General features: G+C 41.8%; 1 protein-coding gene across 2 annotated transcripts in view; it reads right to left on the bottom strand.

Moving 5' to 3' along the window:
* The window catches only part of LOC113011172 (neuropilin-1a-like), a 108,266-nt gene that overhangs the window by 6,017 nt on the left and 90,183 nt on the right, over positions 1 to 12,066 (bottom strand). For both annotated transcript variants that reach the window (XM_080293069.1, XM_026150583.2), the window contains exons 11-14: positions 11,100 to 11,244; positions 3,629 to 3,802; positions 3,049 to 3,090; positions 125 to 262 (exon numbers count right to left, since the gene is read on the bottom strand). In XM_080293069.1, the coding sequence (XP_080149195.1) occupies positions 125 to 262; positions 3,049 to 3,090; positions 3,629 to 3,802; positions 11,100 to 11,244 (499 nt within the window). The remainder of the gene's footprint in view (positions 1 to 124; positions 263 to 3,048; positions 3,091 to 3,628; positions 3,803 to 11,099; positions 11,245 to 12,066) is intronic.

The raw sequence follows: 12,066 nt of genomic DNA, 5'->3' as shown, positions 1-12,066 counted from the left end.
TCAACAGACTTTTCAGCAGATGCATAGTAACATCGAGAGCTACGGAGCACTCTCCCAAAGCATCTGTCGAGTGCCACTAGTTCAAAGAAAGAGAGAAAAAAAAAAGTCAGCACTCATCACCTACCCATGTGGTCAAGGGGTGGTCCTCTGTGGACAGCGGGAGCCCCGTTGGCCTGGATGATCCACTCAGCTCCCGTACCGGTCTCTCTGGTCCAGCCGCAGAACGACGAGAAGTCAAAGTTACAGGCGAACCACAAGTAAGCTGTAGCAAAGAGACACAAAAACACTCCTAAGAATCTCATACCTACAAAATATAACTGAAAATTTTCCCCGTAATCAATAATCAGCTATTAGTAAGCACAGTTGTTGTGAGTTCAGTCCTAGTTTTGGAAGGTTCTCTATTCAATTGAATTGAATTGAATTTTATTTATATAGCGCCAAATTACAACAGCAGTCCTTCAATCTAAGGCAATATATATTGTAAGGTAGACCCTACAATAATACATACAGAGAAAAAACCCAACAATCATATGACCCCCTATGAGCAAGCACTTTGGCGACAGTGGGAAGGAAAAACTCCCTTTTAACAGGAAGAAACCTCCAGCAGAACCAGGCTCAGGGAGGGGCGGCTCTAAGACGCGTGTCTTAACTATATTTATTCCTATCTTTGCTGGTACATCAAGCACTTTAAAGACAACCTTAAGGAAACAGTAGCCCTTCATTTGAATCCCAAATGCTGAAGTAAACAGCTCCTATCTGCTCCTGTAAACCCTTCCTGAGAACTGAATCAAGTCCCTGAAAAGCTGCTATGCTATGTGACAAACTGCTTAGGTTTTTAAGTGAAGAGGCGTACAGCTACGATCTGGTGCTGTGTTCACTGACCAATCAGTGTCATTCAGGAGGAGGTAAGGGGAGATGGCCTGAAAAAAAGGACAGCAAGTCTCGTAGCATTCCTATCAGGAAGCTGTTCCTGCTGTCATGTGCTCTCCGAGTATAAATTGTGCAGCCTACAAAAGGCTTGTGCAGATGGGGTGAGACAAACAGAGAGACCGTTGTGACTGTATGTACAATGTGCAGCGCTGGAGGGCATTTTCCTCCACATCCTCAGCAAGATGTCAGCCCTGATAGAAAACAGTATCAAGCACGTCCATATGTTTGGGATCAGCACTTTAGGAGAGAGAAACCGAAGAGTGGAGGGACCACGGAGCAGGGCGCGGTGCCACCAACATCAACGGATGTGGCCCCCTTAAAAACCCAAACAGAAAAAACCCTCCCTTTTTCCTCTGCCTCTGCCAGCAGTTGACGGGCGGTATCGGTTCACCGCAGCATCCAAATAAATGCAAAAATCTCTCAACAGTGGACATGTTTCTGAGAGGCTAATAGGATGCAGAGATGACCGTGGAGCTACACAGTAATACCCACCTTACCCACCCACCCACCATCCAGCAACCCCAAGCTGTCTTCACGCGATGCTTCAGCTCAGCTAATTGAGACCCAAGAGGCCTTTATTCTTCCTCCGCTGCTCTCACTTCACCTCCCTCTGTTCCTCTCTTTTACCTGCACTCTCCCTTTCTCTTTTTGCCTCTTTATCCTCCTCACCCAGCCTCCCCCCCACCCCCCGCTTTATTTCTTTTCCCCCCCTGTCAGAGCTGCCATTTTTTTTAACCTTTCTGCCTATTCATTCCTCTTCTTCTCAGCCTGTTTGCTCAAAATGAGTTGCATTCAGTGTACTCACAAGGGAGGGTGAACTGTGATGTGGTGCTAAAATGTTCACCCAGAAAAGAAAGCCATAAATGACCAAAACAGAGCGCTGCAGTTGGCTTTAAATGCATGTGCGGAATCACAACATCAATGTTTCTCGTTCCATTAACACCTGCAGTTTTTTCACACTATCTCACGAGTCTAATGCCACTCTCTTTTCTGCTGTTGTTTCCACATCTGTAAAGTGCAGTTTTATAGATGAATGATCATGAGTTTCAACCTCAGACACTCTTAGAAAGTTTTAAGTTGTTTCTTTATAACAAAACGCTATTTAAACATTTCCAGTGGGGTTTAAGAGAAATCTGCAGGCAAAGGAACATGAAAAAATGACATTTATGCACAAATATCTTGACTTTTTTTTCCTATTTTCTTTCCTTCTTTCCTTTCCTTTATCCTTCCCCTTGCTGTTGAAACCTGTAGAAACCTTTTCATCGATGTAAGAAGATTTAACCCAGAGAAATATATAGCGATGGCACCTCAAGAATCAGACTATAGAAATTTACTAGCAAATCCAGTACCAGTAAAAGTAGTGGATGCCCCACCCATATGTCCAGCATAACTTAAAATGTTCAATTCTTGAGTTTTAACTATTTCTTTTATGATTTTTCAATATATTTATTCATTTTTTGTGCATAGCACTTCATGAAAACTTTGATTAAACAGATTTTTTGTGTTACATTTAAAAACTGAGCATAGAGACAAGCTACAAATACAAGCTCAGCTGGTATCAGCTGATAGCCTTCCAATTGCATCTAGCTGGCAGATGTGGCGCAGCATTTAAGCTTGCCTACAGGTGTTGTGCATCTTCAAGCCTCCGCGATCTGTGCTGTGCAAATTACTACACAGGGAAATAATCGTCTTTTGACTACAGCTGGTCTGGCGTCAAAGATGAAAAACACTGACGAAAAAAAAAGTCTTTGCTCTCTCTTTCACTCTCTTCCTCTCTCTCTCTCTGTAAATATATAACCTAATAGCACGTGCGTCTGTTCTGTCTCTCTCTGTAGTCCGCTAGTGCCAGGGTTCAGCAGTGTCAGGTTCATTTGTGAAGTGGGGCCATGAAAAAGCTATTAACTCTAATGGAGGTCAGCTTCACTGTTCTTCGCGACCGTGGTCAGTACCGTTGGTGACACTGAATAATGGGTCCATTGGCTGAATTAATGCACCGATCTGGCAAAACCCGAGCAGCGCTTTCACATCTACAGCTGCCTGTAAAATGGTTTAACTTTGCTTTAAATGAAACACATTGTACGGGGAAACATGGGAGCAGATTGGGGCGGAAATGCTCACCTGGCATGAACTCCATAATGGGGTTGGTGGACGTGGTGCCTCCTGCGAAAGACAGATGGGGCAGTCAGTTTGGGGTCAAAGGTCAGAGAGGGATTTCTCACCCACACAGATGCCAGCACAAACACAACATACCTGCTTTTATGAAAAACTAGTACCAGGCATTCAAGCCAAACATTTTAACTTTAAGGTTTTAGATTTTTTCTTTAGCTTTTTAAATCCTAGAAAAGAGGCCTAATGCTTAACGTGGCTGTAAATAAAAGAGAGGATAAAGGAGAATCGGAAACAAGGATAGTCAGACAGCACTAAAGAAAAGCTAATAAATAAATAAAGCTGAACAGAAAAAGACCAATTCAGTCAAAACTGTAGCAGCTAGTGAGAAGATAAGGGAGAATTTCTCATGATCCAATTCCAACTGGGCTTCATTAAAGCAGAAATTAAATCAATAACATTTAAAGGAAGAAAGAAGAAAGGCTTTTATTCCCGTGTTCAATCCTTTTAGCTTTTATTGCTTTGCATTTTAATTTGGCGAGCTCACCGAGACGGAGAGCGAACTAAAAGGAACCGAGTTTCCGTGGTTTACCTTCGTCGTATTCGGGGGTCTCGGTTTCAGTGATGCAGTCCAGCCGTCCATCTTCACACTCTATAACTGCTGTAGTGCCGGGGTTGGTGATCGGTGCTGTGGTGGTCGCACCAAATGTGGTCATGGGAGGCGTAGATGCGAGTGGGGTGGTGGGAAGTGCTGTAGTTGTTATTTCTGTGGATGAAGATGAAGAGACAGGAAGTGTGAGTGACTAGAATGGATTAAAAAAAGGAGATGAAAGAGTGTCAAGAACTGACCCCACCTCTCGCCCTATCAGTGCCCTTCATGCACGTTTAAATGCAGTTTGAGTGTCAAAGGGATATAGCCTGTTTGGCTCAGTAATCGCTAGGGTGATCTCATATGAGGCACAACTATACTAGTTTCATTTTTTTAAGTACTAAGACATCTCCAAAGTTGTGTCGTCACAGGCGACTGAGGCCCAGGAGGTGGGGGGCTCATCTACCAATCATAAGTGCTTCTCCAGTGTCCACATGTGTGGACATTGAAGAAGCCCTTGGGCATCCAACAAATGTGAGGATGCTAGTTATTAAAAAGCACTAAAAAAAGAAGAAGTGTATGACTGTGTGTGTGAATGAGTGAATGTAGCTTAAGTAGAAAAGTGCTACATAAGCACCAATCCAAAGCTGAAACCAAAGCCAAAATAATTCACTGATTTCTCAAAGCTAATTAAAAGCTAGCAATTTTTCTTTGACAGCGAACTCATCATCTACTGGGCAGAGAAAAAAAGTCTTAAAACACTCAGTGAATAATGATCGGCCTTTAGTGATTCGTTAACTGCTAAAGACATACTGAGACCAAAAATATTTTGCCGCTGTCTTACAGTTCTTTCCTTGGGTTTCTGCTTGATAATTACACAAAGCGCTGATGGAAAGAAGCAAAACTAAAACAGTTTGGTTCCAGTCTGAGTCCCTCTCATTTACTGGAGCCAAACTCGAAGGATGCAGGACCGATCATCGGTGACAGACTTATGAGTCCCCCTGGAGTTGTGGGTTCCTGAGCATTTGCTTAGTTTGCTCTGTTTGTAATCCTGCCTTAGATGCAGTTTACAATTCACGTATATTCTAGTGTACAAATCAAAGAGCGTTATAGTCTGAAAATCTAACTTAATAGCTGTAATATGAAAGCTGCTTGAACTTGTTTTAAAATGGAGGAAAACTACTGCTGACAAAGATGCCAAAGAAAAAGAAAACTTAACTTTTATTTGGTAACTAACAAGTAAGAGGACCCAATCACCTCCTACTGCGGAGACAGGCGTTCTCAGTGGGATGCCACTGTGTCTCGGTCTTGTCAGATACCCACTGGGGGAAAACTGTTAAAAACCTGTTGCTTTTTCATCTGCTATCAGTCTAATTAAGTTGATTTTCACAGTTTTGCGATCGTGGTGGAAACGCAAACAGGAATGGGCACAAAGGACTTTTTGATTTTCTGATTTATTTCACGGTGCTTCTTAAAAAATGAAGATTAAAAATAACATGGAGCTGGGCAGATCGCGTCTACTCTGCAGACAGATTTACAAAGAAGAAAAGTAGCTACATGCATTAAAAGCTTTTGACAATATAGTCGGTCTAATTAACTTTAATGTCATTTTTTGCAGTGAGCACGAAAAAGAAAATGACTGAAAAGAAAGTTTCAGAGGATTTTTGGTCTAGAAAGGAGAATACTTAGGAGAAACTAACACATTTTGTCTCTTTTATATGAGAATTCAGAGTCATTATAGCGGACCTATTACGCTTTTCCATATATACTGTTACAAATGGTGTTCCTCCTATTAAACATGACAAAACATAAAAGTAATCCCTGTGAGTCTAATGCTCAGGCCTCAGACTGCTTTCAATGCCGAGTTGCAGACAGTATTTTTTCTTTTATGTTTGCTCTGTCTGTTGCCGGGCGTGTGGCAGGCAGGGAGTGGACCCAGAATGCAGGACTCAGCATACAGATGTAAAACTCCAAATCATAAAATTATTGCTGGTAATCAAGAAACAAAAACCTGAAAGACCTGAAAGAGTTTCCGAAAACATTAGAGCACTTATGCAAATATGTGATGTCTTGATAAATCGAGCAGATATTAGAAGTTTACACAGCACCATTCTCGCATGAAAATATCTTAAAAGTTTATTTTGTGACCCAGAACTCTGTGTTCCTCCGCCACTGCCTCGTTTGAGTTTTGGACAAAATGGATTCTGGGATATTGCATTTCGTCATTTCGAGCTGATTGGAGACCAAAACAGCCAATCAGATTTTTTTGCATCCAAGTCTGTGATTGGCTGGTTTTGTGGCACAAATTTAACGGTGTACAGAAAGAGTTGAGCGCGCACGGGCAGAAATGTTGAGAGCGCGAGCAACACAAATGCAAAAACTGAGCGAGAGGGGCTGCTATTGTGTGTGTGTGTGTGTGTGTGTGTGTGTGTGTGTGTGTGTGTGTGTGTGGATAATAGCAAAAACTGAAATACATTTTTTGCATGCAGCAATGAATTTTGTTCACTCAAATTTAGCTTTTCTTCGCTCAAAATAAATTTCTCCTCAAAATGCAACACTTGCACCTGCAATTTTTTTTTTACGTGCGCTCAGAATAGTGGCACAAAAATAACGCCATAGGAATTGGGCAGAGTGAACACACCTGGGAACACAGCTGAATGGAATCCCACTGACCAGGGCAGTTTCAAAATAAAACAGGAAGTAACACACTGAGAGTCAGACTAAGACATGTGGACAAAAGATGAAGGAACTTGAGAGCACAGGAGACAGGACTGGGGAGACTGAAGGCAAACAAACACATAGACACTGAAGACCGACTGGAAGTAAAAAAGGGAACAAACAAACAAGAAACAAGAATTATTAATATAAATAGCAAAACTATGAATCATAAGTCCAAAATGCAGGGGCATAGACCCAATAACATACCAGGATGCTCTTAATATGGTCATTAACATGATCTTTAGTTTACCACGGGCCAGTCAGAAGAAAGTTGTCTTAAAGGGAGAGCGAAGAAAGCTAACACAGAGGATGAACTGAAGGGCTGCACCAACACCCAGCATAAGTTTAAATAAAGATGATTTTGACTTGTGAATCATGCAGAGGTACTCTAGTCGACTCTCCAGATGAAAATATGGAGTTAGAAATAAGCATAATAGGTTCCCCTTTAATGAAAAGTGATTTAAGGTTGGATACAGCGCTCTCATTAACTACAAAACTCAAGTGTCTTGATTTCTCGGAAGGTTGAGAGCTGGCACTTTTCCCCCCATCAAGTACCAGAGTAATAATGACAGAAACTCTTGTATCTTGTTAAATTCTACTCTGCAGTCAATGTGTGGTGATGTGTTTTTATGTAAATTAAACAAATTGAACTTGCATTAAGCGTATGCAGACTATGTGAAAACCACAGATGGTCTGCATATAATTAAACTTTGTAAGGAAACGTGTCTGCGACATTTCGAGTGGGATGGAGGTTTGCTCTTACAGAAGCGTGGATGTACGCGTCGAGCTGATTTAACTCGGAGCTCGAGGCAAAACATCTGATTAAGCTGCTGAAAGTGATCCGCAGGAATATCGTTGAGCTTGTTAGTTTCTCTTCGCTTGTGTTTGTCTGGGCTCGAGTTGGCATCTTGATGTTCTCGTGAAAAGAGAGGGAGACTCATTAATGAAGCGCGGCTCTCGGTCTAATTAACAAAAACCTGTTTTCAGTTATAAATGAACTGCTAGTTGATGCTTGGTATATCCGACACCGTACATTTCTAAAGCTTTCGACAATAGCTTTAGCACATTTTATTTATTTAATAGCACAAATTTTGCTTGTTTAGCCCTTTAAGGACCACTTGAGGTCATTATGCACATTTATGAAGCACCAAACTGCCTCAGCGAGCTTCTCTGTTCCTACAAGAAAGCTGTGATTTGGATAATTGGATATGACTGTGAATGTCTATGTACCACGTTTTTATATGTATCCACATGGTTTGCATGTATTTTATTAAGTATGTGTGCACGTGCTGCAAGCAGTGGGATTAAAGTGTCTGTGTCATGTCTCCTGCTGCAGTGTGTATTGCAGTGACCCCCCTTTAACTAAAAATACACTAAAGTATCAGTTTAACTTAATAATGCCACACCATCATCCACCACATACTGTACACAGTGTTGTTTAAAAACACATGTAAAAATGTGTGGATTGTTTTGTGCGATTATCTCCCAGCAAAGTCTACATAAGTGGAGGAGTGACAAATTAAAGGAAAAAGTGGAAATCAATTTTGTGGAACTCGAACTTGGGGAGGACATCAGACTGTTTCGTGATGCTGCAGTCTATGTTTGTTTCCCTGCTACGCTCTCGTTGTTGCAGTCACGATAACAGCTGGAGGAAGCATCTCAGAAACAAGACAAATTCTGTTTTGCATCTACTCTGTTCAAGTTTGTTTGGCTTTTTTTTCCCTACAAGTACATCGAGTTCATCCGCATCATTTCACGCTGTATTCCAATTGGTTGGTTCATAAATGTGAGCTTCAGCAGCAGTTATTTTGGCAGATGAGCGTCCTAATTTAATTTACTTTGGCTGCAAAACTGTTGCCTTTCTCACTGAGTGACCTCTGCTTTTAAGGAGTGACCAAGACTGTGTCTTTCATTGATAAAAGAAATCCGTCCATCGACCCATCCTACCTCTCCAACCTGATAATCGACATGCTTGTGTGACTTGCCACACAGACTTTTGATTTTTCAGTCAATATGAACCCAAAATGAGTAACTAACCCCTAAAACTCATCAGGAAGGTGTTTACAGAGGTCCAGACAGAAAGCTGTTTTCTCATACACCTCAATAGGACTGGAAGTCCTTTTCCAACCACAGGTATCGCCCTCTCATGGCCATCAGACAAAATGCAGGTTTGAGGCACTTTCACACTGGCTTCAGGTGTTTAGACTTGTTAAGATCTGGTGACTCCAAAGATTGAAGATGATTTACATCACTGCTGCACTCCCAAAACTGCTCAGTGACGGTTTATTTCTTATTAAGGTGGGCACTGCCATCTTCCACTCCCACTCAGAACAACTTAAAAAAGAAACCCAAACCGATTTGCTGTGATTTTCCCGGCCAAAAAAACAAGTGCACCCTAACAATGCCAGTAAAATGCCCCCAGAGTGGAACAGAAGGAACTCAGCCCCTTGCTGTAAGGGTCAAGGATTAATGCTTTTCCTTTAATATGACCCACATATGCCCACATGCAAACAGACCTACATGGTAGATCATTTGTCAAAAACAATGAGTCACAGTCCATCTGTAACATGAGTCACAAACTGTTGCATTCACAAGCATATCACTAGAGTATGTGTCAGCTGCGGATATTACTGTAGGTTGGACTCCGCACAAGAAAGTGTGTTTACTGTTTTCATCTAGGGAAGAGTAGGATGTTTGTTTTGCATATGAGCTGCTTACTTTTACTGGATTTTAGTTGAGGAGCAGTATTAAAGTTAATGGTTTGCACAATTAGGTGTGCAGGTACTGTCGCTGTCTCCGAGCTGCTTCCCTGTTGACTGGGAAACATTTTTCTTTGAAGGGAACGTGAATACAAAGAAAAAACAATTAGCTGTTGAGAGATTTTAAGGTTTTCAAAAATTCAGTTTAACATGGTTGATTTAATTGAGTTGACAGATCTAAGATGCCCCGCGTACTTCTCTCATCTCTTTGTCTTCTCCGTCCTTTAATCAGTCTTCTCCTCTCTCGGGCTCTCACGCACAGTCCTGCGTGGTTTTGCTGATTCTTATCATTCTCCCTACAGTGCAACCAGATACTCCATCAGAGAGCCTGCTTCCTCCCTTCATCTGTTCCTTCCTCACCTACTGTGAGAGGTCAAACCCTTCCTCCCTCTCTTCCTCTCCCTTTTTCTCCCACACACCCGTCAAGCTCTGACCACTGCAACAGCAGAGATAGTACCCTGCCACGGCATGCGTCAGCCTTTTCATGTGCTCACACTCTCTTTCTGCCTCTCATTACACCAACCAGCGTGAAGTGTAAGCAGTTTACTGTTTAACGGCTGACTGAGGCCAAATACTGTTTGCATGTCGAACGTTTTCAAAGATTTCATTAGCGTTTGCCTGAGTCACTGTTATAAATTATCCTTATTTATCTTATCCTGGGCTTTTGTGCGTGCCTTCAGTCTGAAACGAGCTGCTTTAGCTCCCTTTCCCTCTTTCTGAGGAAGCTTTCTTCTGATTGGCTGCCCCTCGCAAACAAAAAGATTCGACAAGCAGTTTGAGTGAGGTATCTGTCGCTAAAATAACCATATACATCTTTACATTGTTACCATCTGTTAGCCAATGAGCGTGCGGTTTCATACCACAGGTAATCCTCAATTTTGAAACACAGTATGGCCAAGATTTGCCACACAGACTTTATTTTTCAGTCAATATGACCCAAAATGAGCAACTAAGCCCAAAAACTAATCAGGAAGGTGTTTACAGAGGTCCAGACAGAAAGCTGTTTTCTCATACACCTCTATCGGACTTGAAGTGTTTTTCCAACCACAGGTAATGCCCTCTGGTGGCCGTCAGGCAAAATGCAGGTTTGAGGCACTTTCACACTGGCTTAATTTTTTCAACCTTTTCCGTCTATGGTGACAAAATCATGCTTGAAATCAAGTGTTTAAAGCTTTTGACTCACATGGATTGCTGTAATGTAATCTAAGGCAAATGGTTTTCAAGAGTCATGTGCGATTTAAAAGAAGCAAAAACTGCAGATCAATAGATTTAGAACTGCCGCAGCACGTCACCTGCTCTCTCTCTTAAAGAGGCTGAAGAAAAAAAAGGATTCAAGTAATGTTTTTAACGGTGAACTTCATTTGAGGAAAAAACCAAGCAAACTTTAAATATACCTGCTGTTTTTATGTTTGCCTGCTTTATTTCATTTAACACCTTAAAGTAAACTGAATAACAGAAAATGTGAGAGAACGATGCACAACAACAGAGGCGTAAAGTTTGAGCTTTCTTGTTAGTACGATGTTTTAAACATGAGATAAAACATGCGGCCTAGAGATGTAGTCTGAATGTTTGTGAGTGTGATGACTGAGATCTAAGACTCAGCCCAGATACAAAACATTTACTGTGCGTGTGTCCCATTGTGCCTCACTGTGGGTTTTTTGTTTCCTTCTGTCAACAACCCCAACGGTAAATTCCGTCTTCCTGCAACGAGTTTCTTTGCAGTTTCTGGAATTCACCTTCTTTTTTCTGCATGCTATTTGCTATGGTTTATGAAAGCTCAGTGCCACTTTCAAGCAAGACCAAGCCTGCCAAAGGCAGAAACCACAGGAGTGTGTAATATCAGGATATTAAACTGCAACATGCTGTTAAGTTTTCCAGTGTAATCTGATCCAGTTCAAACTTGCTCCACATCACAGGCTTAATGCCATTCTTTATATCTTTGTGGCATACTGCAGAACGACGGACTGATAGATCTGTTTGTGGTAAAAGGGACTCACCCTCCAGTTCGCAGCCCAGCAGCTCTAAACGGAGGCCCACGCCCTCGTTGGTGGCTCTCTCCGGATAGATCCTGATCAAGCGGGTAATAAGTGGACCTATGGATCTTAGCTCCGGGGTGTCATGGTTCTGATTCCCCAAAAATACCTGAAGAAATAAAGGTATTGCACAGATTTAGGCCTTTACATATAAACAAGGGATGTGATTATGAAATGAATGCGATACAGCTGATAAATATCGACCACTGACAGCGGTAAACATCATCTGATCTGCAGCCCTACATAAGCTGATATAGATTTTTGGTGGATATATGTTTGTGTCCCTGAATCAAATGACCATAAAGTTGGAAAGCATGCTTTCTGATCTAACTTGTGCAGCTTTATAGTTAAGTCGTTCATAATTTTACCTGTAATTATCACCAGTGTATAGAGTCTAAGGATCTTTCTGATATGAGATGCATGAAATTGCATCAAAGAAGTAAACGTATGAAACTGGTATGAAAGCTCTGTCATTTACAGAGGAAGGTACCAGTATAACTAATACTACCAAGCTATTCTGAACACTCTGCAGCACTCACTGCTGTAAAGCCCCATCCTCGGGGCTTTGATAAGAATAACAGAAAAAAAACAGCGTGTGCTGTCTCTGATCAGGCATTACTCTGTTTGACAAGGAGCTGAAACAAAATGAAAGGAGGAAATCAGATCCAGAGGCCATCCTTTCATATTTTCAGCATGGAAGCAGCACAGATGAAAATGGTTACAGTCACACCGGGAACCAAGTGGCGGGACACCAAACACCAAACGCACGCCTGCATGTCTGAAGCGCTGCGGTTTCCTCGTGCCTGATTTATTACAGGCTGCAGAGTGGCAGTATAGCTGGAATTATAATATGAAAAGTTTGTGTATGGACATAACTGTTACACTAAAGCTGTTCCATCTTTGCTAACACCTTAGCATGTTCTGGTATGTG

Source organism: Astatotilapia calliptera, chromosome 18, assembly GCF_964374335.1.
Source record: "Astatotilapia calliptera chromosome 18, fAstCal68.1, whole genome shotgun sequence".
Taxonomy (NCBI): domain Eukaryota; kingdom Metazoa; phylum Chordata; class Actinopteri; order Cichliformes; family Cichlidae; genus Astatotilapia; species Astatotilapia calliptera.
Note: the sequence above shows the minus strand (reverse complement) of the source record. Positions and strands in the feature narration are given on the sequence as shown.